This window comes from Ruditapes philippinarum, unplaced genomic scaffold, assembly GCF_026571515.1.
Source record: "Ruditapes philippinarum isolate M1 unplaced genomic scaffold, ASM2657151v2 ctg3389_1_1_1_1, whole genome shotgun sequence".
NCBI lineage: Eukaryota > Metazoa > Mollusca > Bivalvia > Venerida > Veneridae > Ruditapes > Ruditapes philippinarum.
Genome location: NW_026852138.1, coordinates 40,574 through 68,533, shown reverse-complemented (window position 1 = coordinate 68,533; position 27,960 = coordinate 40,574). Strand labels below are relative to the sequence as shown.

Below are 27,960 nucleotides of genomic sequence, written 5' to 3'. Positions count from 1 at the left end.
GTCCAAGTTTTTACCTTTAAAAAAGTCGGTCTAAAAATAATAAATAAATCAACAGGATACCACAATTGCACAACTTCACTTGCTGAACAACATTTCTTTAAAGTTGACTCTATGTCAAATCTTATTTTGTTTATGCGCAACACAAGTTGAAATTTGTAAATATTTACTAAGTGAGGGATAATAATGCTACAATAACTGCAAAAGAGCGCCATAGTGGCCATAATATCGCTTACTGGAATATAAAAACTCTCCTTGACAATGAATAAATAATATTGTAAACTATAAACGAAAGCAGATCAAAAACTGATATCACAAAGTTTATATTTGCATCTGAAATAGTGCTCGTGTAAAAAACAATACTGGTTGCTATTGCTAAATGAAAACAACATTTACACAAAAATCACAAGTTGCTATACAAAATAAATGGTTCCATGACAAGTCAGTGCCCTCTATGAAATTCAATGGTGGATTCACTCGTTGTTACAATAAGTTAATGTTTGCTATGGAAGAAACTGGTTGTGTTGAAACTTTTCATTTATCTTTAAAGTCAATGGAAGACATTCGTTGCTATGGAAAGTAAGCTTTAGCTCTTGTATATTAAAATATTTTTTTAAGTTTTAAACTTTATACTTATAAGGAAAATGTAATTGTATGATAAAGAATAACTTGACACTTGCTGTTGTGAAGTATAAAAAAAACTCTTGAGAAAGCGCGTATCCTCGGAACCATTAATCACAACAAAATTACATGAAAACTGCAGATCTTTTTTAATTTAGTCTGCACAAGAGGAAAAATGCAACGTGCAACATCCACACGCCCCTAGCACCGGCTTGAGCGGTACTCAAGAGCGCTACTCAATTTCCAACACTTAAAAGTGTTGGCATCAATGATTCCGAAAGACCAGAAATATATAAAAAGCACTGAAGTGAAGTCCGTGGCAACATTTTACAACTGCCACACAGCACTTGACACCTGCTGTTGTGAAGTATTAAAATCTGGAACAGTGTGAATTTGGGTAGTTTTAATATTGTATGAAAAACATTTTTCGATATCAATTATTTGTAAATCATCATTTAATTAGACAGGCAGTTGAAATATATCACGTTACGTCAATTCAACTTGACCGCTAAAACATTATCAGAATGTCATTTTAAGCCATTCGTCAGACGCAATATTATGCTGTTTCTTTAAAGCATTTATATACATGTACAACCATATTTAAAGTGTTTTTCAATCAAATCATGTAAAACATTTTTATATATAAATTCAGAAACAAACTTTGATATTGTGGTATTTTTATCTCCTCGCGTTTCTTGCTCACATCAGAAACATTTGCTGATATTTCTTTCATTTCATCTTCCAAACGACCAACATCAGCTTCATAGTCCTTCCACTTTTTTACTTCTTTCTGAATCTTTTTACTTTCCTCTGGATCTAGAGGGCAATTTTTGAAATCGGCAATTATTTGTTGCATATTCAGAGCAGGGAAACTTCTTCGAACAAGTACCTTAAAAAAAAAAAATTAATTATTTGTCAACTTACTTTTACTACTGTGTTTTTCAATTATGTTTTATATGAAAATGTTTTATCGTTTTACAATGGAAGACACAGACTCAACAAGATTAAATTTGTGAAAAATGCTATGCCACCGCAATTATACAACTCTTATTTTAGAAACAGAATATTTTTTGTTCTATACGTCAATTGATCTTTGCCATAATGCACTTGTGTCTAGTAAATTTGGGGTACCAGCTCATATTTAAGCATTTCAATTGAAACACAATCTACTAATGTGTCTAATGTTAAGAATCAAAGGCCATAGGATAATAATTATTGGAAAAAAATAGAAGTATTACTTCTTGATAATAATTTTGGTATAAACTGCATTACAAAATTGTATTAAACTTTGAAATGGAGTTAAAGTTCTTGTCTGAAAGAAAGTCATGAACATTCATTTAAGCACGTGTAATAATGAAAATGTTAACGAAAGTTTTCCATATATGCTTTTTTGTGTGCTGTGGCCCCAGATGATCCATATTTATTAAAGCAACCTTTTTGACCAATTTTCAGGCTATTTCTGTTAAATGTGACCTTACAAAGATTTCAATTTTTTGGTTCTGTGATCTCGTTTTTGACCAAGGCGGACCCAAAAAAGCTGAGCTAGAATTCAACAAAATAACCGTTCTGACAAACATTCGGGATAATCATTACCTCTTAGAATGTAAGCAAAGTGTTTCCATAATTTGGCTTTGTTATCTAGATATTAACAGTCGATAAGCCATATTTGAACATATCCTAGAAACCCTCTATACAACCTTTCTGATTAATTTCCAGGCCATTTGGGCCGAAAAGTAGCCTCTACAGAGCTAACAGGGTCCTACTCTATTTCGGCTGTGTGACCTAGTTTTTCTTACAACAGATGAATCATTTTTTAACCTTTCTCACCAATGGCCAAAACATGTAAACCAAACAGTAGCCTCTAGAGTTTTAAAAAAGGTTTTTCAAAATTTAAGACTGTATGACCTATTTTTTGACCCAGATAACCCATGTTATTAAGACCAACACAATAAGCCCTAGAGTGTTATCAAGGTTTTTTATTCAATTTTGGGAAGTTTGAAGTTGAAAAATATACGCCTCCGGGGAAGGGTCATTTAAAACACCAGGGCCAGAAGTTCAACAAACTGTGTTGAGGTCAAATGCCCAATGTTTCGTGCCAAATTTCTTACCTGTAACTTTTGTCATTTCAGAGATGAAGTTCATTTTAAAGATTTTACTAATACAAATAATAAAAAAGCTAGGACCATGGGCTAGTGGCACATTTGGACGGTAGAGTGAAACTTTGTATAGAAATTATAGATGATATCAAACACAAAATATCAAAATTCTAAGCATTTTATTATCAATTAAAGATTGATTACAGTTTTTACTATATAAACTTAATAAAAATCAATCGCTGGGGCTTGGCTAAATTTGTCACAAGGGCTGTAAATTGTGCAAATCTCAGTAGAGGACCACCACACAATGATACATGTAAACTATTTAACCTCTAGCCTTTGCCAATTTAGAGAAGAACATTTTTTAAACTTTTACCATAGAACATGACAAATGGGCCATCCCGGAAAATGGGGCCAATTTTGACAAAAGTGGCAAAATTTGAACAACTTTGGCAGACGATCAATATAAGATATCAAATACTAAATATCAAAGCTGTTAAGTTTGTACCTTTTGACCGGAAGATTTTTGTAAGTTTTACTGTATTTACAAATGGAATAGGAATGACCCCGGTGACGGGCCAAATTTTGACTCCAGGTGCATAATTTGAACAATTTTGGTAGAGGTTCACTACAAAATTTTTCACGCAAAACATCTGAATGGAAATTTATGACCCACTGGGGCCCAAAGGCTATATTTTAACATTTTTTAGTTGAATTTAAAGTTTTATAAGATTTGCTTAGCACAAAAATATCAATTCCCTAGGCCTTACATTTAAAGACAACATTTTTAAATTTTTCATTTAAAATCTATTAGTCATCCTTCTTACTCAGAAATTCATTTGAGTATAACCAATTGAACAATTTTAGTAGAACTTTATGCCAGAAAGATCCCATTTCCCCAAGTGGTTTCTGAGATGACGTCATTTAGAAAAATATACAAGAATGCATTTGTGAAAAAATGCTATGCCACCGTATTAATATAACAGAAGTAGATTTTTTGTCACTATACAATTGAACTATGCAATAATGCAAAAGTGTCTAGTGAATTTAGGGGTCAAGGTAACATTTCAGCATGTCAAATCATTCGACACATATCCAGATGTTAAGATACAAAGGCCATAGTGCAATAGTTGATTAAAAAATAAAAGATTTTTTATTGACAAAAAAATAGGTATTAACTGAATAACATAGCTGTAGTACACTTTGAAATGCAAGTACGGTAACTTTTTCTTTAAAACCATCTTTTCAATAAAGCACTACCAATTTCTTAAAACAATCATTATTAAACACATGGTGTAAATCATAACGTCCTTATTATGTGCTCAAATTATTTCATTTCACATCTCTACAAACCACACAACTGTCTTGCAAGAGTTCATGACCTGAATCATTTCATAAATATCTCTGAAAATCATGACTAAGCTATTAAATATTTTACATTTTTAGACATTGCAGAACCTGTATAAAACATTCCAATGTAAGTTGTTTTTTTTTCACACATTTTTTTAAAGGTTTCTATATGTACATAATGAAAATCAATGATCCCTGGGGCAGGGTCAATTTTGACCCCAGGATTATGATTTAAACAATTTTGGTAAAAGTCTGCAAGACAATGCCTTATGCAAAATATCTAAGCTTCGGGCTGTGTGGGTCTTAACAAGAAGATTTTTTAATTTATTCATTTTTGTTGCCATGGCAACCAGATTTCTGCATGTAATCAAATTCTTTGAACAACTTTGAAAGCCCTTTACCCAAGGATCAATTCTGCAAAGTTTGGTTGAAATTGGACTTGTAGTTTTCCACAAGAAGAATTTTTGAGTTCATAATATAATTTATACATCACACATGCAAGCACGCACACACGCACCAACGCACACATACACACACACACGCAGATGAATCGCTATATGCTATTGCAGATGCGGTGATATAATAAGATGACGACGGACTGAGCTAGCACAGGTGAGATAAAAAACAACCAAAGCACGTATCTTCATCAATTGTTAGGTAAGCTTATACCAAGGTACAATTTAACATCTAAAACTGTAATAATTGTCCAGATTTCATAGCTGTTTATCAAAAGACAATAAAGGAGGTCACATCAGCAAAATCTAGGTAAGCTGATATCAAAGTTAATTGTACATCAAATACAATGGAATTATGTAACTTATCAAAATCTAGGACAGCTTAAGTTCAAGTTTACATCTCAAACTTTGAACATAGTTCAAATTCCAGGCGACAAAATAGTTGGACACAGTGTACCCATAGGCAGGGTGAAGCTTTTATTGTCCCTAGGGACATAACCTGAACAAACTTTTGAAAGGTTCAAAATGTTTCATGTCAGCTATCTCAGCTCTAGTATTGTAAGCGTCCTGGGATAAGATTCCTGTAAGATTTCACTATAATTATTTGTCACGAAAATCTGTGCACCCTGAAGCGGGGATTCGGACCCGAGAGTCCTAATATGAACAAACTTGGTAAAGGTCAAATACACAATGTTTCATGCCAAATATTTTACCTGTTACCTTTGTCAGTTTACAGAAAAAGATTTTCTAAATTTTCATTATATACAAATATGGGAAACCTTTGACCCTCTGGGCGGAGCTAATTTTGACACTAGAGACAAACTTGAACAACTGTAGTAAAGAGCCTGCAGATGATATCAAATACAAAATATTGAAGCTCAAAGGGCAGGGCAAACAAAAATCTTGTTCCGTGTAGAATTGATTAAGACTTCTAAAATAAATGATCTGCTAAGCTGTTATAAAAACAAAATTATATTCAACCTGAGAGAACTCTTTCGCTGACAAAGCTTACGACTTTTTGTAGAATATTGGTCTTCCAAACCATTGAAATGTTCCACCTTTCGGATGTTATTTCGAAGTTTATTAGAAAAAGTATCAACCCGTAATAAAACTTGTTCTTCGATCGACATAAATTACTCCTGATATATAAGTAGTGAAGCCAAGGGGCAAAAGATGGAGCAAAAGGTTCGATGTTGAGCGTAAGGCGATATTAATTTAGCGTATTAGGAGGAGCGTTGTCTGTGAATTTCTATATATAAAAGCAATTGAAAGTTAAAATAGACATGATCAAGTGTTGAGACCGACATATAATTATACCTTTAATATGTTTAAAGACAACTAATAAAGCGTGATATCCTTCAATGGCTATAGCGTTATAAATGTAATTGCACAGATGTTACCTATGGCTTTATTTATGTTCCAAATTTTGATGCGGCCCAACATTGATATCATATGCATGGCATAATACAGGATGCCACTAATTCGAGTTATATCATGATTTTTCAGATGACTCACATTTAATAACGTGTGTCCATGAAAATTCGACAAAATCAAATGTTTTCTTAGCATGTTCGTGTAACGTGATTGTTCCTGCCAAAATGTTATGATTCTCGAAGAGGTCAGATATTCAGAGAGCAGAATAGAGACAAAGTCATACAATTCACTAGGCACACTAAATGGATCACTACTACCATTTTAAGTATGAAAAGTGTATTTTACTATGATTTTCTTTACTCACTAACTCAAGCGTACACGTTCAGGTCAGACACAAACACAAAAAGCCACGTTTACATGAAATTGAAAGACTTTTATGAGGTTGGTGAAAATGGTTGAAAATGTGTCAGTCGTTCTTAGGATGTAATACGTGTTACAGTTATGTTTCAAGATACTTCCTCTCTTATTTAGTATTGTCGTTAAGATTATATTTGTCCTCTCTCAAAATGTAAATAGAACTGTATATTTCCAGTACAGGTCTTAATTTCAGATTAAAACAAATATTAGAAAAAGTTTGTGTATTCACAGAGTATCTATGATTATAACGCACAGTCAGTGAACATACGAAAATTATCAATAATTGATGGACCCAGTGTAAGTAACTATAAATTATATATAACTTGTATCATATTTTCCGGCTTCACATTTTAGTACGTCAATTTTAACTGTGAAAGATTTTTTATAGACATTCGCAGACTACGCTCTGTACGCCAACTAAATATCGCCCTGCAGTCAAAGCCGGGCTTTCGCTCCGTCTTTTGTTAATTGGCTTCCCTACTTTCGAAATATATCGATATATAAATTTAAAAAATCCACCAGGAGTTAGTTTAATTTTAACTATAGACAAGTTCTTGTTACGTGTTTATAATTTTCTAAAACACTTTTTTAAGGTATCCAAATTGTAAAGCTTTTCCATAGTTTCCCCTGTATGAACACATCTGCGGATGTTTCTTAAATCAAAATTCTGCATAAGCCTTTGGTACCTGGGCGGTAACTTGCACTCTCCAGTACCGTCCATGAAAAACTCAATCAAACCGAGCCTGCAATATTTTACAATTTTGGCGTGTTGGGCTTTCTTTAGGGATTCTGTCTTTCATTAATTGAAGTTTGAAATTTAAAAATTCGTCGTTCAATTTGTCAGAGAAAAGTTCTCTCTGGTTTAATATTTTTTGTAATAGTTTAGATCATTGACAGCCTTAAACAATCCTTCATGAACCTACATTGATCGATTTTTTTAAAAAAAAAGAATTAACTTAAATAAATTAAAAGACAACACGAAATATCGAACAACACATATTCCCCTGTGACCTTGACATTTGCATTAGAGAGCTCAAAATATCTAGGTGTCATGTACTACATAATTATGTCCATTTTACTTATGAAATATAAAGACCTTGTAATGAAAAACTTTTTTAAAAAATGAGCGGAAACCATGCTAACATATTGTTTTACCCCTATGGCCTTGACCTTTGACCTAGTGACCTATAAAGCAATATAGGTCATACTAGTTATTTCCAACCAGTATGTAAAATATCAAGACTTAGTGATGAACAGCTTTTAATATAATGAACGGAAACCATTTTGACATTAATTTTAAGGCCCATGTGACTTTGATCTATGACCTAGTGATCGCAAAAACAATAGACCACTAATGGCCAATCAGTATGTAAAATATAAAAATTTTGTGATAAATAGCTTTTAAGATAATCAGTGGAAACAATGTGGTCTACCGACGGAGATTTAGCAACATTGAGGGTCTCCCTAAGTACCGACAAGAACCTATATATTGAAAATTAACACATATAAATGTAATTTGTGGTATGTAATACATGAAGGGCATGTTTACTTTAATATTTGTAAAGCGTTCTTTTCAATCTGATATAGAAAATTTAATAGATAGGTACAGACACATATACCGACAAGAAAAAAAATCGACTGAACGTTGATACCGACAAGAATTGATTTGTAACTTAACATTATCAGTTGCAAATTTTGTCTTGAAAATATCATATGAACATGTTTCCACTTTATTTGTAGTTAATTTCACTTTTTCATTGAAGACATTGCATGAACTTTTTTGACTTCCGTAAAGAAAAACAGAGAGCCTGTGATACAAAGATTTACGGACATGATTTTTTTTTATAAAACAAGCTGTAGAAAGAACATGGGATACATTTTTATATTTGATAACTTTAAGAGTAGCAGAGAGGCCACATTATTTTAGACCAGACAAAATTTACACAATTGATATGCTAATGAACGGACTATTTTTCCAAGCAAACAGAGAGAAAATCTGAAGGAATTTATTACTTTAGTACAGAAATGATTGCTCGATGACATTTTTAAATCTTTCCATTTAGAATTTTCTAATCTGTTTTACGACTGAATCCTCAAATATTATTACGTCATCTACGTCGACCATTTTGTAAAAATATAACATGCTTAAATTAAACATAATTTAAAGGAAAGTCAAAGTTTAGCCCCAAAGGTATTACATATGAATCTTGTGAATACTACTTCACTAGATAATGTTTCATGCTAGACCTTGTAGTTTCGAAAAAAAATTACTTTTACTGCATGCATAAAGGAGGGGCAGGGCCAGGTATGGTCCTAGGGCTTTAAATTAAAGAATATTGGTATTGGTTCACAAGACAATGCTTATGCAAAATATCATATCTCTAGGTCTCTTTCAAAGAAGATTTCTTTTGCAATTTCGTTGCCATGGCAACCAAATTCCTGCATGGAATAAAGTTATTTGAACAACTTTGGAATCCCTTTGATGTGGAACAATCTTGCCAAGTTTGGTTGAATTTTAACTTACCTTTTAAGGGGGGTTGGGGATTTGTTGTTAAGTTCACTTTGTAATCTATAGACCACACAAATACACAAAGAGAAGAATTGCTATTTGCCATCGAAATGCATATGATACAGTGGCATAAAAACATCCGGAGTTCGGAATACTGCCAATTATAAAAACAATTATTGGAATCCTTCAGAAGCTATTCTTTGGAAACAAACTGTCTACGAGCAGACAAATGTGCTTACATTTTGATACTTTGGTAGCTACTTCATTTTCGTTTCTTTATAGTTATTTTAGCAACATACAGAATGAACTAGAAATTGCCGCAAGTGCCGACTATGCATGACACGCGCTTGTCAGAAAACATGCGTGTTATAAAAAATGTTGCACATAGGGAAGATGCAGTAGTTTATAGATTTTTTTCATTTTTTTAATTATTTGTTCTATATCAATAAGGTAAAATTAAACTTTGGATTTGACGTTTTCATGACTTATTTTTCGGGCTACAAATTCTACATCGCTGAGATTTCTGAACTTCTGCAAAGTGAGATATATCTACCAACAAAGTTACATATTGATACCTTTTTATAATTCTCAAGTGTAATATAAATAAAGGGCAATAACTCAAAAATAAGGGAAACAGAGTTATGATTCTTTTTGACTGTACTTTTACTCAATGACATATATCTACATACAAAATGTAAAGTTGATATCTCTTGTACATACTGAGTTATGTCCCGGACAATAAATCTGAAACGGACAGATCGACCGACCACCGACCACCTCCAGCTAACTCCAGTTTAAAACCACAAATTTCGTTTTTGGGGATATAATGATATCAAAGAAAACGTACCGTTTTTTGTAAGCAAAAATGATTTGAAGTGTGTCTGACATAACATAAGGGGCCTCTTTTTTTGTTATAATATTATTTTGCTTAATAAAATGTCATTGCCCCTGATTCAATTGTTACATAATAAACATGTTGTTTTATTCACAGTAAGATGGCCCCTATCGTAACTCGGTAGCGCAGATTATAAGACAAACCAACGAACGGATGAAAGCGCCATCCGTAGTATCTTTTTCAAACTATTTTGGTTAAAGACCCCCAACATGTTTTTGGAAATATATTTCAGCAATATTGAAAAATTGAGAAATTCTAAATAAAACTACATTGAAGATTTTTAACATTTTATATGATAATGTACCTGTCGTTTCATTCAAGAAAAAAGGTTAAATTCTTCTCAGAAGCTTAAACAGTTGATTTTTGGCTGCCTTTGGAATTTTCATTTTCGAAAAAGGAAAAAAAGAAAGGCTATTTGAACTGAAAAAAGGGTCTTACATCAGTACCTGGTGATAGGGGGGAAAGTTCTGATATTGTGGTCTGTACAAAAAATCAGGGAGGTATTAAACAATTGGCTAAATAAGTTATGCTCACCTCCTCAATGTCACTCCACACAGTTGCAAAATCAGTGGGTTGTATTCGACTTGTTGTTGACATGTGACAAATCTGAAATAGGAACAATACACTCAAAATGTGTAATTTATAAAAGGACATATTTACAAATACAATTACTCAAAAGTGATAAATTCATGTATATAAAGTAGGTATGTTTATAAAACATCAACAACTAGTTATAATGTTTGGCAAAAATTCTTATTTGACTATTTTTGGATAAAATCTTGAATGTAAAATTGATAAATCCATTCACACTGGTACAAGTATGATTGAAAAAAAAACTACCATTTCGCAAGTAGCCATTGTAAGTGTTACAAACATTTTTATTGGAATTGCAAGGTTAGCTTATTTTAATATGATAAAAAAGTAAATATAATTTTAAATATCAAAGTTGGAGTCAGTTACAGAAAGAACCAAGAGAACTTCGTTACTTTGGCATTGACAACTAAATAATTAAATATGATTCTTTGATAGCACGTCTTCTTTTGTCAAAGGTCAGTTCAAACTCTTAGGTCTTGTCCAAAATGGTGTTTTGTTAAAGTTTTAAAATTATCCATTTATTACAAATTATAATAAGTCAATTATAGCAAAAATCAGTGAAAATGAAATACTTTATGGTCAAGGTCATGAAAGAGTCAATGTCAGTTTGAGCTTGACATACATAAATATCTTATCCAAGAAATGTCCTGTTATAATATAAGGTCAATCAATTCAATAATAACAAATTTATATCCTGTGACAAAAATCAACAATTTGACCTTCAAGGCCAATGTCATTGATAAGTGAAGGTCAATATCTTTCCGGTTTCTTGAAGCATGACGACCATGGTCTATAAATTGTCAAGGTTATATCAAAATTATTAAATGTCAGCAGACATCGAAAATATCACTCGGCCAATCATATTTACGAGTATAGATCGAGGCAAGGCGGTAATAAAATTGACGTATGCTGGTTCTAGAGAGGACAAGCGTAAATTCGTCGGTGCAATAGACAGCTATATTTCTCACAATTATTCTGTTTAAATTTAACGTGCAGATAATGTATATATCACATTCTTTAAAAAGCTCTAAATATAAATTTGATACGGGTATGGCTGCAACGTTCTATATAGTTCGCGATTTATATATAATTTAAGCCACAAGCTTCGTTTTTTGTTTTCCTTATTAATGTTAAACAATTTGATTATGAGAATTCATGCGGTGTATTACATTGGCAAGGTTTATCTTAATAATCATGCACAAAATACAGGACGAGTCGCAAAGCATGCAGGACTAGTAGAACTTTGAAGTTACTCGTTACTCAGGAGGATCTCTGAACATGTCCAATCGGTCATAAGTGTTGTTTTGTCCACATATGAATCAAATCCGTATATGAATTACAAAATCACACACCTTAAACAAAACTCAATAACTTGTCTGTGACCGTCAATGTCTATTTACTCTCAAGCTTTAAGTCAGTTTAACCTTTTAGTAGATCTTGTTGATAAGGCTGTTTTGTCCAAGTATGACAATAATCCATTGATTATTACCAAATCATAGCAGCCACTTATAGCAATAATCCGTGAATATTAATAATTGACCATTAAATTTATGACTAATTTGAGTTTATGAAGGCAATAACCTTAAAAAATATGATGTGATTAAATATGAAGTGAATTCAATTACAAATAACAAAGTTATAGCCAGTTAAGAAAAGAACAAAGATAATTTCATTAATCCAAAGATCAAGGTCACATTTGAATCATTCAATATGTTTGTTTGGAAGCAAGGTTTGTTTTGCCCAAATATATAATTCAAATCCGTTCAATAACAATAACTTTATGACAATTTAATCGAAACTCAATTTGAGCTTGACGATCAAGGCCATTTAAACTCAAGTCAATAGAAGTTAAACTTTTAAAAGGTCTTCACAAAAAGGTTGTTGCCGAGATATGAAGACAATCCATTTACTAATGAGTTTGGTATAAAATACGTGGCTACCACTTAGCAAAATGACCGATTATGCTATTGACGCCCATAGTTTATACTTTACACTCTCCTGAAACAGAAACGGAGTGTGTGTTTTGAACAATTTAAACAAAAATGTGTTTTTAAAGGCAAACAAGTCATGATAGGTGTGATTTTTTTCAGACAGAATCGTTTTTTCAGCTTCATGAGATTTTTTAAGGTGAGGAAGTAGTTATAGTTTTATAGTAAAAAGCCTGCTTTTGTTCTTCATATTTTTCGCTCAGGTTAGAGAACATTATTAAAAAACCAAAAAAAAAAACAAAAAACAATAAAACAAAATTGTAGTGTCGGCGATAAAATTAGATTCGATAGGGCTACCTGAACCACACACTTTTTTCTTGGCCAAATAAAAATTTCAAAACTAAGTTTTTCATCACATACTTACTTTATCTCTTAAAGTCCTCAAACGACATATATCTGCTTCAACCGATACATCACTTGATATTGGCGTTGCATCCCAGTCAAACCTTTGACTCAATCCAAAACACTTCAGGTTTCTAAGAAGACAAATGACAAGTGAGATGTCCATATCTGTTGTAGTTGGTATTCGATCATAATCTGGAAACAATATATCATATTGTTCCTGCGTAATAACACCCCGATTTTTTAAATGTCTAACTGTTGACTTTTCACTATCCAAACATGCTCTTAAAGTTATGCCTTGAGCAGCAAGGGTCTGGTCTAGGATATTTCTCAGAACCAGCAGGCCTCCATCACATATGAGAATTTGCAAACGGTATAGTAGTACATCATTACTAAGCGTCTCTGCAAACAAGGTCTCACCACCACTTGCCATTTCCTTTACTTTTTGACTTGTTTAAATTGTGTTACAGCCACATCTGTTAAATAATCAATTAAAAATATAATATATTTCATTTCTATTTGTTATAAGGGTTATGCTGTACTAGTTAGCAAATTGTTACACGAATTCATATTAATGCAAGATGAAAAGAATATTAACAATTATTTAATAAGAAAGCCATTCAACTTAAGACAATTTACAAATAATAGAAGAGAGAGAGGGAGAGAGAGAGGGAGAGAGAGAGTGAGAGAGAGAGAGAGAGAGAGAGAGAGAGAGGGAGAGAGAGAGAGAGAGAGAGAGAGAGAGAGAGAGAGAGAGAGGGGGGGGTCAAATGTTCAATGGCTACGCAAAGCTACACATTATATGATTAATTACATATAGTATTATTATGTTTTAGGTAATGACATTCAAATCAAGATATATGCTATAAAAACAAAACGCAATGATATTTTTTGCACACACATAGGTAAATGTTTACAATTAAGGAGTGTTGTTAAATGTTTAGACTAAACTGTCAACCAAAGTCAAGTCTATTCGAGGCTTTCTAAATCAATTTTCCCTTTCAAATTACAAGCCCTGCAATGGGTTTCCTGCAAATAATCAATTTTCAATCAAAGACTACAATAATTATATCTAAAATCAAATTAAACTCTCTAGACACCTTAATACAGTGACATTATCCTGTAGTTTTCTCGATGCACTTTTACTTTCTCCCACAACATTTACTTACATAATTGTCACCTGGGTATTCGGTATTCGGCATTTTTAACATCCTATATATATATATATATATATATATATATATATTACCAGTTTTGAGGTTACTTAAATGTTTTATACTTGTTAAAACCCGTGATGTACAAAGTGATGATGTACACATGTCTACAAATAACTAAAGACAAATTTGAAAACCAAAAGGGAGACAAGGAATTGGACAATCAGTTTAAATCAAGAACAATCAATTTCGAAATTGCTCATCCTGTCATAGACGTGAGCAACTTGTTGTTTTTAAAAGTGAAAAAATTTGAAAACAACGAGTAATGCAAACACATTCATTTATTTTTTACCTGTATTTTTCTGAACTGCTTTTTTTCGTTTCTCACTAATGGGAGTTAAACATCTAATTATAGAAGCTTTTATAATTTTTTCACATTTTTTTAAAAATGTTTAACAGGATCGCCGTGTGCACGTTTTAGAAAAACAAAACAAATTAAAATAAAGTTTCATTTTAAACTTTATTTTCATTTTGCCGACAACCTCTTCCACTTACATTTATCGATACAAGAATTTGTAACAGAGTTTCCAACGTCCCCGCCTAAGGGAAGTTTTACATTAAGCAAAAACTGTGATATTTTAAAAACATCGAGGCATTGATTTGGACTTTCAAGACAAAATATTGATCAATGCTAGAGATGCATATACAAGTAGCAAATATAATTTATCATAAAATAAAATCATAAAATAACTCATGTTCATGAACCAACAGAAATATTATATTTATATAGTCAATATTTCAAAGCAACACAATGTGACAATTAAAAAGCAATACAGAGTATGGTCTGTTACAAGGTTACGTATTTATGTCCAGTCCGTATCAATCAATGTATGTGGGTCTTTCATAACTGAAATTTTATTTGCATGGGCCTGGCTTGGCACAATACCCTGTAACAAAATATTATAAACACAATCAACAAGGAAAGGCCGCGTTTAATAAACGCAACCCCGAAACGATCAAGCAACAAGGACCTGGGACAAGGAGCCCAGGGGGACCCAAACAAAAAACAGGACAGGGATTTAACGTTTATTATACATAAACGAAATAACAGTAACCGACAAGAAATCAATTACCAGTGAATAAATAATAGGCCCACAAAGTAAAAGGACACAGGGTTAGGGTACTTGACGTACGGGGAAGTGGAGGGGCAAAATTAAAAACAAAACTGAGGACAAAAGGGAAGATACCGTAGACGAGGAACATAATACAAAGGGACACAATAGTATCACCATAACAGTATAAAACAACAAAGACATACATCTGAGGAACAAAGAGAAGAACCGCCTTGAACCGATCAGCAGCATAAGTACTGCTGGGGTGTTTAAACCGGTAATGGTGCACCAAACTTCATTCTTAGCCCCAACATGTTCCTATATACGAGATAATTTAGATAAAATGAATCCCCGTCAAGTAAAATTCTAACAGTTGTAATGGTTTCAAAAGGTGAAATAAGTTAAACACATACATAATCATGTAGAAACGTGTTACGGGAAACCCTACGATCATTATAACAAAAGTACTCAATATCTTGAAGGAAGAAAGAGTAACAAGAAAATGGAAAAAAGGTCCGACAAAGCAAGGCATAAGACGAACATTAAGACAATTCAGTCTCAAACGACTTTGAGAACTGTCAATCAAAGAGTCTCCTTCTTGGTCCGTCAGATGTAATCAAAAGAGAAAAGCGTATCGTCCAACTGTAAAAGGGTTGAACACTATGCAAGCGGTATGTGTTAAAATAGTAGGGTCATACCTCTTTTAATAAAACGTTTAATACACTTTTAGTAACGACAACAGAATAATAACAATGACCGAAGATCTTGTTTGTAAATCCTATCCCCATAAATATCATGCTGGCTTATCCCTTGTCGCAGAAGTGTTTTTAAACCACTTCTGAATTTGGAAATTAATTCAAATTTACGATTGTAAAATTCTGTTATTCACTTATATATTTACGTAATCTATAACAGAGGTAGTCCTGTTTAACCCATTACGCGATATACACGCCTTTAACGCCTTTTTCACCCCCTCTTTTTGTTGTCTCAAATGGTCAAAAAATGCCTTATTTAGGCCCCCAACACTTGTTTTTGTTTGAGAAATGTTGTTAAAAAAGTGGCCACTTTTTCGGCGCTGGCCCCAAACAAAAGATACATCAGGGGTTACCAGAAGTCCCCCTCATCGCCAAACCAAGACAATTTTGGACTTGTGAGAGGCTATTAATGACCCCAGATTGTTCATAAGGTAACGTTGTAACCACCGCTGAAAAGCATCTGACTCTATATCAATCCATTGAGAAGTTGCAGCACTTTGAAATAAATTTTGATGGAAAAAATCAACGCAAAATAGTGATTTTTGGCAATTTTGAGATGTCCCCTCGTTGCCATGGTAACAGAAAATTTAAGCCTGAGCATGTTGTTGCAAGGGCAATAGTCCAGTCAGCATTAGTGCCAATTTTGATTAGTGTTGAAGCAGTTTTTATAGTATTATAGCAATTTGAACTTGTAACGGAAGACTTTTCAATGAAAACAGCCTTTTTTCACAAAATGCTCATGAAGTAATGGGTTAAGAAGCTTGCTAGTTATGAAAATAATTTGCTCGTTAAATCTTTTATGTTGTTACAAGCTCTAGTGAATTTATTTAAATGAGAAACATATACCCAATAAAATGTTGTATCAGGTACGTTTCCATCTAAAAGAAGATTATTTACTATACTAAAATCAAAAATCAAAGTCATTTCTTTTATCATATATTTTTTTTATCTTCGTGTGAATAAAATTGTTGATAGTAGATGAAGATCCAAATATGATAAAAAATTTCAAGAATTCGTTGTATTAAGTTTTGGCTCATTAGGATGAATTTTTGACACCATTTGATCAAAATAAGAATTATCTAAATTAAAAATGGCATTCAGGTAATCTAGAAGTGTTATTTAATGCTAATATGACATCTTGTTGTGTATTTTCAGAGAGACTCTGTCATAGCAATATAAAAACAAATCGGCGATTAGGGGTGCACAATTAGTACCCATAGCCATTCCCATGATTTGTTTAAATATGTTATTACCAGACCTGACAAATATTGTCTTAAAGAAAAAGGTGTTCTACAAACTTCGTCACAGGTCGTATATTGTTTAAGAATACAGTTTGTAAAGACGGCTTTTTGAGGGTTACATGCAAAAATGTAACTTTTTCCGGTTTTTGAATGAGAGAAATGAACTCATCGTGGATTAAATCATGTTGCAATACAGTATAAAGGGTAGACAAATCGTATGTACTGACACTTGAGGCTTGAGGTTGTTTATGTAATTTAGGAATCCAATACATGATAGGAAGTCTTAGTGTTTTAACCATAGATTCGGATTTAAAAATTGGAAATATTAGTGTTATTATTGTTAACAATGTCTTTTTCAGTAGCACAAGTTTCAGAAAACGCATTAGTTATATTAAGTTCCTTATGCTAAACGTTATTTTATGGATAAGTCATACAATAATGATGCCTTGTCTGCTGGTACCAAAAAAACTAGAATTTTTTTTCAGCTGTCTTAAAGTAAGTCCCGGTTTAGATGGAGGACAATGTTCATTTCCACGATTTGAGAATATGTGAATCAATAATATTGAAAAATGTTACCTTTCAATGTAACTAGAGCATTATTTTTTTTTCATTTTCACGGAGATAAAGAAATTTTAGGCTTTGATCTCAGTGTTACCTTCACCTTTGAGGAAGGGGTCATGATGCGGATGACATGTTGTCTTTGGCATCATCTGTGCCAAGTGATTCAAAAATCCGTAATTGATGAAACAGTTATATACTGGACACAAAATATACAATATAACACAACGTGTTAAACTTTGATCTCCACGTGTGACCTTGAACTTAAAAGTAGGGGTTAGGAGTCCTGATGTTGCGCATTGCACATCGTCCCATTATTGTAAAAATTTGTGGCAAGTAATTTCGAAATATATTGGTCTTTAAGACAGATTATGGACTGGATACAACAACCCTGTAACAGACAATGTTGAGTTGTGACCTTCAAGTGTAACTTTGCCTTAAAGGTAGGGTTCTAGGTGTTGCATAATAATTAATAATTTCATGAATATCTCTGAAGGGCAAACATGTTTCTTGCTAGATGTCATTACCTTTAACTTACTCCCATCTTTAGAATTTTTTTAGAAAAATTCCATAACATGTATAAACAAAGGGGCATAATGGCCCTAATATCGTTCCATTGAATATTATATCTCTCTATCACAAGGAACATCTTATATTGTAAACTTTAAAGGAAAACAAAATCTAAATCATAAACAAATATCACAAAGTAAATATTTGTATCTGAAATAATACAAGTGAAAAAAAGTCTGAATGCTATCGTTAAGAGAAAACAACAGTTATATAAACAGTCACTTGTTATTATAAAAAGCGTATGGTTTCTTTTGAGGTCACTGCCTAAAATGAAATTCAACGGTAGACTCTCTCGTTGCTATGGAAAGTTAAGGTTTGCATTGGAAGCCACTGGTTGCTTTAAACTTAATAGTTTACTATAAAGTCAATGGCAACTATTCAATCGGTGGTTACTAGGGAAATTGAGCTTTAGCTCTTGTAGATTTTGAGAAGAAGTACTCACTATATACATACATATAAGAAAAATCTATGTTCCCCGGGGCGGGTCCATTTTTGACCTGAAGGCAATTATTTGAAAAAAATATGGCTGCCTAACAGACAATGTTTTATACAAAATATCTAAGATAAAACTTCTATTGTATAATAGCAGATTTTATTCTATATAAACATACATAGAAGGAAAATCAATGATCCCCTGAGACGGGGCAAACTTTTACAAAATGGCTGTAATTTGAACATTTTTGTAGAGGTTCACCAAACTTTTTATATATCAAATATCTAAGCTTAAGCCTCTTGAAGTAACTAAAAAAGTTTTGTTTGTGTTTCTGATATAAACATATAAGGAAAATCAATGACCCCTGGGGCGGTGTCAATTTTTACCAAAGGACTTTAATTTGAACAAACCTTGTAAACGTCTACTTGACAATGTTTCTTGTAAAATACAAACTTAAGGTATTGTAGCTTGAGAGATAAAGTTTTCACTATGTTTATATATTATTGAAAATTTATGCTCCTCCCCCGCCTCCCAGTGGAGGCACTTTTCTACCCTATGGCTATAATTGTTAACATTTATTGGGGTGAGGCCTACCTGACAATGTTTCGTAACAGAAAGCGACTTTAATAAATTTTCAAGAGCACAATTCAGCCACCGCACTGATCATGGGCAGGCTGTCAAGCAGTTGAATAGTATTAATTGCCTCTACTTTAGCAAGGAACTGAACCTTGTGTGTATGCCAGAGCAGAAATACGGTGCGAATGACCACAGAAAAAATTTCATGATCAAGTATTTAATTTATACAAGGAAAATCGACGTTCCCATGGGCAAGGTCAATTTTAACCCAAAGGCTACAATTCGAACAAAAGTTGTGTCATGCTAAATATCTAAGCTTAAGTCGCTATAGTATTATTGCAGATATTTTTTGTGTTTTACTATACAGCGATTTATAAGGAAAATCAATGACCCCCTAGAGCGGGATCAATTTCAAATCAGGCCTTTTATTTGAACAAACTTGGTTGACACCCATTATAAGATGTTTTATGCTAAATAACTAACTTCTAGATTTTTGTTTCTTAGCAGAAGATTTTGTTTTGTTTTTATTTTGTATATTTCAAGCATTCAAGAGGCCCTACTTACAAGTGTAATATCAAGCATAGCATGAAGTGGGTTTTGCTTATATTTTGTCAGTATCTCCGTTTCCTTGTATATAATACATGCCTTGAAATTATGGTGTGTTTTTGCAGTTTGTTTAATACAGCATTTTCTTACGCTAAATTTAAGCTCGGTAAAGAATGTTATAGCACCATGTTTAGTAGGTACTTATTTGCTTTGTTTTTGTCTTTTGGCTCATGTAAGGTAATAATTATTGCAACATTTCACTGCATTATTTCTTTTACACGTGATAGATTACAGTGTAAAAAATTTGCTCTGTGTTTTAAAGAAATTTAATTAAAGTTGGCAGCTTCAGTGTTTATTGGATATTGTTACGTATTTTTGTTTTAGTTCAACTAATTTATATTTAATAATATAATTCTATATGTTCTTTGAAGTGTAATTTATATACAAATACTTTGTAACCAAAATATGTAACAAAAGTCAAAATTAAAAGGCCAGGTTAAATGACAAAAATGATCGTTAACATTTTTTTTCCTTATATGACCTAGCCATTTTAGTAAAAATATGACATTTGCATAACGTGAAAGCATGACTTTTGCTTCCTATACTATATCTATTATTACAGTATCAATAGTTCATGACTTCCTTTAAATAGCCATGACCAAAAGTATAATGATCAATATTTCAATGGGCACATTTTCCTTTAGTATTTCAAATATTCATCAAAACAATAGACATATGTAACTTGGACATAATAACAAGTTATGTTTGAAATAAATTGAGTCGCGTCACGACAATTTTGGGACCAGAATGGATCCAGACCAGCCGGCGCATCAGGATCCATGCTTTTTGCTATCAGTTTCTCTATTTGTAATAGGGTTTGTAAGCCAACAGCATGGATCCTAATCAGACTGCACGACTGTGCAAGCTGGTCTGGATCCATACTGGTTGCAAACGCATTACGTTGGTTTTGTCGTGACGCGGCTCAATTATTATTAATAATTTTAAAAGTGTAAATGATTCAGTATGAAAAATAAATTTGATTAATAATAATGTTGTATTATAGAACAACTAACTGTCTGATGTATGAAGTGATATAAAGTTCACATTAATAATCATATAATATCATAAAAGAACATACAATATAAACTATTGGATGCATCGGAAATGTTGGGATGTTTATTTGGCGTCTTTCGGTATTTCAATGTACATGAGTTTCAGGGATCTTAAGTGTTAAATATTAGTGGGCAAACTTATAAATTGCCATTTACAACTCAGAAAATTGTTACACGGAATAAGCTTTTCAATAAAAAATAAGATTGTTTAAGCCCTGTAAAATGTTTAATGGTAAGAAGCATATACACATATCTTAAATATCAGGGAAATTTATTGTCGACACTCCTAAAGATTATTAACTTTAAGATATTTTGCGTTTCAAAAAAATCATTTATATTATTTAACTAATTTTAGAATGGCCGATGAGATTCCTGGATTTCAGTTTGTATTTCTAAAACGACCAGTGGAAATTCAAGTTATATTCAGTTCATCCGTGTATGTTGTTATAAGTATACGTATAGATGTCCTTGATGGCCTTTTTTCTATATATTCTGTAGAGATTGTTTAATAGAGTTGAGAGGAAAGAATTGAAAACATTCGGGCGCGACCCTATCAATATTCAATATCATAATTACTCGTGTTTTTAACTTTCAAATAAATAACAATGCTTTAACACTAATAGATTGAATTGCGCTCATAAATAAGGATATTTAAAAAGAATCAAAATATGTACTTATTAACAAATAATACTTACAAATATTTTCATAAAATTATGAATAGATACAGTCGTCAGTGTATTATCTCGGGCACTTTATAAGCGTTTCCCGATTTGATATGTAGCTCCAAATATAAATCTAAATATGAACTGTTGACAAATGAATCTCTCCTTAATAAGAGTACGAGATCTTATTTTAACTGGGTATAAGATAAAATGTACATTCACTTATTTTAAAATAAGTGATTTTATTGTTTTGCTGTCTGACAAATTTATACATTAAATACAATATTGTTGAAAACGCAAACCACGGTAATATTATCTTGAACAAACAGCGAATCATAAACCGGTTTTGATTAAGAGATAGAATACTTTTTATGTTTATACACAATACTTTCCAGTACGATTGGGGAGATACAGGTAAAAATTGTAAACATATTTAACATTTTTAGTTTGTTAACAGTTTAAATTTAGCCATTGCTACATATGATTTACTGATCTTAACTAAACTATGCATGCAGATGATAATAAAAGATAAAGGGATTTTTGTTAAAACGATGTACGAAAGATACCATATATTAGACACTTTAGGGTGACAAAAGGCACACGCAACTTTTTTTATTGAGGTATTATTTCTTCATACATGTATTAAAGCTGAGTTTTACCGTCTTTACTGAACGGTTATTAATGTTTCTTCTAAACACAACAACACATCATACTTATATTTCGTATATGTATTGACACTTTATTTACAAGCAAAAAGCAATTGTTATCTTCACAAAATATAGCATAAGATATATACAATATGTTCAATCAATGTCAGAAGCTTTTATCTAACTTTTAAATGAATGTGGATGAAATTTTAATTTCTCTAGATATCGTTTATTTTGCGTATTTCCCTTGGTTTTTAAAATTTTCTCTATTTTGAAGCTGGCACTTGTGTCATAGTCTACTTGCCGTAGTTCACTTTCGTAGAAGAAACCGGAGATTTAATACAACTTTTTTGCAGATAAACTGATCTGTTAACGCATAGATTGCCCTTGAAACAGCTCTTAGACACACAAAACATTTTGCCACTGTATGTCTGGTCGTATGCTGGAGTCAACACATTTCTTAAATGTGTAATCAGTACAAAGTCACCGATTTTGAATTTGAAACGTCTCATTTTTTCCTCCCTCCTTTCACATGTTGTCTATTCCTGTTTTGTGCATAGAATGTTGCTCTCCTCACTTCCTCTTGATAAGTGTCATTTACATCCCGTGGTGCCATTCCTATCGTTCTATTAAAAATACCCTTATAAGTGTCGGTTATGTTCTCTAGCACCGGTAGAAAAGCATAATTGTCCATGTAGGTAAAGTATCGCAGTATGCTCGATTTCAAGGTCAATATTGCACGTTCTCTCTTGCTCGCTTTTGTCTCATTCTGTGACGCAGAGTAAATTATTTTGTGCTTTTCATCATAGCTTGTACCCACTTTGGCTCTAAACTCCTGACCTGAAGATAATGAATGTTTCATTTACGTAATGATAATAGCAATACCTATATTTTGACAAAAGAATACAGATGTTTGAATTTTATCACTTTTTTTATTGAAAGCAAAAGAGAAGAAAACATTAAAAGAAAAGGTAAAATTAAACATACCTTTATCTGCAACTCAACGTTTCGGTATCCTTCCTTCTTTGAATATATCAACGAAAGCTGTCTTCACCTCTTGGCCAGTTTTCTGTTTGAGATGTCTTAGCCAGACGAACTTGCTGAATGTATCAATGACTAAAAGAATATATCGGGTTTCATTATTCTATTTTTGATATTTTACCAGGCCAATTAAATCTGCCATCCAAAGATCACCGATTCCAGTGCTAATAACATGATTTCTGTGAAAGCGTCTTCTCACTAGCTTATGCCAACTATATTCTTCTCGATTGTGTAAGAATTTTCGGATTCTGCGCATCTCGAAATCATATTGTCCTTCGCTTTACACCACTTTATATAGTTTGTGTGTGCCTTTGACACTTGCAAGATGCGACGGATAAAAGTATATTTTCTTTCAATATTCCTCCCAATGTATCATGTTGACTGTGTAATGTCCAAACGATATATAAATGAGATTTCAAATGGCTCATGGTTTTATTCTGATTCATTGCCACTTCATTGTCACTTTTATATATTTCCTAAAAGTTATTTTTATGTTTCTTCAAAACATGTTTCACTGCCATCGGCAAGCTATATCCTTTGTTGTGCAGATTATCCGATTTCTCCCACAATAAATATATGATATTTGTCAGCAGCCAATTTAATTCCAGTTATGACTTTAAAAAGTATTTTATTTTGAAAAACTGTGTACGTTCTTTTACTTATTCTGCTGCATCGTCTTCATTTCCTCCACCATCTATATATTCCTCATAGTATTTGTTAAATCTGCCTTGTTTTCGTTTGAGCAACGCCCCAAAAGCGCAAAAAGTCTTCATTTTCCTCAATAGTTTTCCCCCGCTCTCCGAGGCATTCATTTTCTCTTCTTTGTTGGATGTTTGCCTCTAATTTTAGGGATCAATCCACGCTTCACATGACACTAGACGTCATTGGGGGAATCAAACATTAGTCCATAATCGCCAAAAGTGTTATCTTTTTCTGACTTTTCTTTTATATTTCGTTGATGTGATCCGTTTAAATTCAAACTGACAAACGATTTAAAACTGAACGATGCCTGCTTTTTATACAGTTTTCAATCGGTTCTGCCATCTGATTGTTTAGTTCTTTTTAATTATCTCTGTACGCAGATTTTTCATCAATCCACATTGAATCATATTTAAGTATGGCATGTTTCGGTATAAATGATTTAAAATCCACCCATATCTAGCCGTAAAGTCGTCTATTTGCTTTGTAGAATTTAGAATGCAGATTTACCAGGGAACATTTCTCCTGCTAATGTAACCATAGTTTCTTTGTCCGCCGGATTATTGAACATAAACAAGTCGTGACAGTTTTTACTCTGTGTCGGATCTTTAATAGCGTATAGGTTTTGTTATTTGAAAATCACCGAAAACGATCTATGATGAGACCTTCTTTGAACAAGTCGGTTATTATTTATTCTTTCCAGATTCTGACATAACATCGTTCAGAATAAGCAAATTATTGATTTTTGAGTCAAAGAAGTCGTCGTTATCAAGTTATGTAGAAATCTCTTAAAATTCCACTTTCAGATTAACGGTTCTCTTAATAAAAGTGTATAAAGGCTGCCATCGTTTATACACCCATACTATTCTCAGTATGATTCCGCAGAAAGTCTGTAACAAAGGTCGTCTTTCCACAGGCTGAAATAAGAAATACATTTTATCAGTGAAAAGACAATCACGAAATCAGTGCAAACAGTGAAATAGAATTGAAAAAAATAGGTAGGACATAATGTGTCCAATGGATTGTGTTACGTCAAATGTCACGATTGCATTGTGAAGTCATTTTATAAAAAAGTTAAACATTCATACCTGTAGGACTCGATATCATTATAATATAGTTAATGGATGTAGTAAAATCATAGGTGCATTAGTGTCTTCGGTAACATCCCGATTGCAGTTGCAGAGACGGCGGCGGCAATGTTGGCGGCGCTCCAAATGTCCCTGATCCCCCATAGCTCTCTTCTGATACATTTTTCAAGTGCTATTTTTTTAATTCTCATCAAATTGTAAAGAATGTTAAATGTGTGACAACAATCTGTACATTGTGTATGATCCATCTTTATCCGCCAAACTCATAATGAATGAAAGAAAACTCATGTCTTGATCTTAAAGAATTTTACAAAAATATCTGACCAATTAAGTTCTATGGCACCATTTGTACACAAACCAACCAGTAAAATAGCTTTTATTCTTTTAGTTTGATTATAATCTATTGGTGGTGTACAGATATGCTGCACATTTTTTCAGGACATGTAGCGAGAGGTTATAGAGTCTCCTATCTTGGATTGCAAAGAGAGGAAAAGATTATCGTATTTCGCACACAACTTCAACTAACTACCTTAACATGCATTCGTATTTAAGAAGGAGTTTGATGTGTCTCGTCTGGTTTTTCTGTGTGCCTCATTCTTATTCATTAATTAAACGAATGAATTTGGATTTCAGTCACGCTCGTGTTAAACAGTCGGATGTCATAAATTGCGTTTCACGCTCACTCACGCCGATAAGGAATACATACAATAGAAAATCGTTTGTTTGATTTTTCACGTTCGCGCTTCACGTTCACGCTACACGTTCCCGCATAGCTGAAATACCGGCCTTAAACTCTACTTCGCAACGTGTTTTATATGAAGTTAAAAAGGTATGAAATAATATCTCCTGGGATACGCGTGCCGTAATCTATAAAAACTGATGTTTTACCATTATGTTTTGCAGTATAGTAATATAGTAATTCTACTAGCAGACGTATTGTTTGCTTTGCAAGTGGGGATATTCTTTCTACGCTATTAGAAATACTTTATAATACTATTATATTTAAAACCAGCAGTCGATAGTAATTTATCGTAAGTTTAGAATGGGTTTAAAATTATGTTATATGAAACCTAATTTGTAAGCCCTAAAGAGGAGTTATATGAATGATTTAAGTATTCAATTACATTGTAATATCTGTTCGTAATTGTATTTGCTTATCTTCATTTTCACCGATTTTACACAAAAATTACACTACATATATTTACTATGAGTATTTATCAATTTTATATTTATATTTTATAGACAGTAAAGATGGGGTATCAATGTGAGCAATATGTGGATAGTTTTCCAAAACCAGTTAATGTAGCACATGAGAAAAAATACAAATAATCACTGGCGCAAATTTAGTGTCCTAGATGTAAAAAGACTTTTACAAGAGAGTACAATTTGGACAGACATATTTTTAAAAAGAACATCAGAAAATGAATGCACACCATTGTCTAGAATGCCTTAAAGAGTTAACTAGAAACGATGCTTTGGATAAACATTTTGCACAGCTTCATGACAACATCATAAACCAGAGAGGAGGGGCAAATAGAAAACATTGGGATGTTGAGAAACGGGTTACAAAAAAACTAAAGAAACGACGATGATCCTATCAGTATTATGACATGACTAAAGTCAGTGAAAAACGATTGAAACATATAAGACCAGAGGCTCTTCATATATAGTAATTTCAGAAACATCGAAATCACAGAGGATGTTATACGTACTTTTGCACGCTTCTTAAAGTCAGTCTTCGTAGACTGAGACATAGGAGCAAAGTTAAATGACTTAGTGAGACTTATTATTGAGTATCCTTCACTACAATGGATTTAACAAACAATATGGAATAAACACCGATAAAGATACAAACACAAGGGAAGTATACATTAAGGAGAAAGTTGTAGCGTAAACACTGGAACATTTTAAAAAGATTAATAGCAAGCACTGGTTGTTTTTATATGAAGGCGGGCTGGTTAATATTTATAAGATAAAAATGCATGTTTAATGAATAGAACATTGTCAAATACTTCATATGACCATGGAATTTTGATCAAATTGGAATGAAGTCTGGTGAAGCCTACATGTAAAATGCACAGTGATCACAAAGTCACCAGCATACTATTCTGGCATTACACAAAGATTAAGCAGGTAAATTAACTGTAAAAGAACATGAGATATGATTGCCTATGTAAAAACTGCACACTATAAAATAAATAACTCTCAAAGTCAGTCAAGACATTCACAGTTCATGTTTGTATTTCGGTACTGGTTACACTATGATCGTGACCAAACAGTTATAAAGACTTACCATATTACATGAGTTTTCATTTTGTATTATTCTATGACTAGGCTGTATTTGCATATACATGTAATGTACCTCAGCTGATTTTCTGAATATCTCTTATTGTACTGGAGAGTAATTGACCATTTTGTTTTTTTATAAAATGGAAAGTAACACATTGCATTGTGGGATTTTTTTTTGTAATTAGTGAACTAGACGTTAAGCACTTTAACGTCTCGTTAAGTAACAAAAATTTTAGCATAGCTTTGAAAAACTCATTTTTGGCATTTCGTTAGCTAAAGAAAATGTTTAAAGTTAACAACCTATAAGTTAATTTGTCACTTCAGTAAACAATGGCCCATAATGTTCACGCCAACATACGTCATATTTTCAGACATAAACGTCTTACTTTACAGAATGAATTAGTAAGCTTAACAAATATATAACCTTAGGTATGAAAACCCTAGTCCTAGAAATAAGTATAATTTTCATTTAGATTTTAAAATCCAACTAAAGAAATAATGACATTTATATAGATTATCGTATATTTTTAGAATAATTTACTGTATTAGACAAAGATTATCCTTACATGAAATCACCAATCCATGTTACAATCCATTCTTTTTCCCATTTGATCGAGTGAAAGTTTGTTTTAACCAAATCAAAAACCCCGCACATGAATATCACTTTTCCTGTTTTATGTATATAATACAAGAAAATTAACAAATTACACCAGAGTTATGACAAATATACTATCCCAAACAGAAATGTGTGTCCTCTGTTTGTCCTCCCGATGATATTATGCAGTATACTTCCGGATTGCTTAATAGATGGAAAGGTTCATTGTATTGTGAAAACACTG

At 32.6% G+C, this 27,960-nt stretch overlaps 1 protein-coding gene across 1 annotated transcript; it reads right to left on the bottom strand.

Annotated features, from left to right (window-relative positions):
* Positions 1-16: 16 nt before the first annotated feature.
* Positions 17-27,941, bottom strand: LOC132750321 (E3 ubiquitin-protein ligase DZIP3-like). Its single transcript, XM_060740281.1, has 5 exons — positions 27,688-27,941; positions 12,661-13,114; positions 10,249-10,320; positions 1,279-1,507; positions 17-30 (listed from the first exon to the last, which is right to left on the bottom strand). The coding sequence occupies exons 2-5, from the start codon at positions 13,069-13,071 to the stop codon at positions 17-19; spliced, it is 726 nt and encodes a 241-aa protein (XP_060596264.1). The 5' UTR covers positions 13,072-13,114; positions 27,688-27,941.
* Between the last annotated feature and the right edge of the window lie 19 nt (positions 27,942-27,960).

Coding starts and splice junctions, on each gene's coding strand:
- LOC132750321 (XM_060740281.1), bottom strand. CDS start 13,071: ATGGCAAGTGGTGGTGAGACCTTGTTTGCAGAGACGCTTAGTAATGAT. Junction 10,321..12,660: donor TGAGGACTTTAAGAGATAAA/GTAAGTATGTGA, acceptor TTCCTATTTCAG/ATTTGTCACATGTCAACAAC. Junction 1,508..10,248: donor TGTGGAGTGACATTGAGGAG/GTGAGCATAACT, acceptor TTTTTTTTTAAG/GTACTTGTTCGAAGAAGTTT.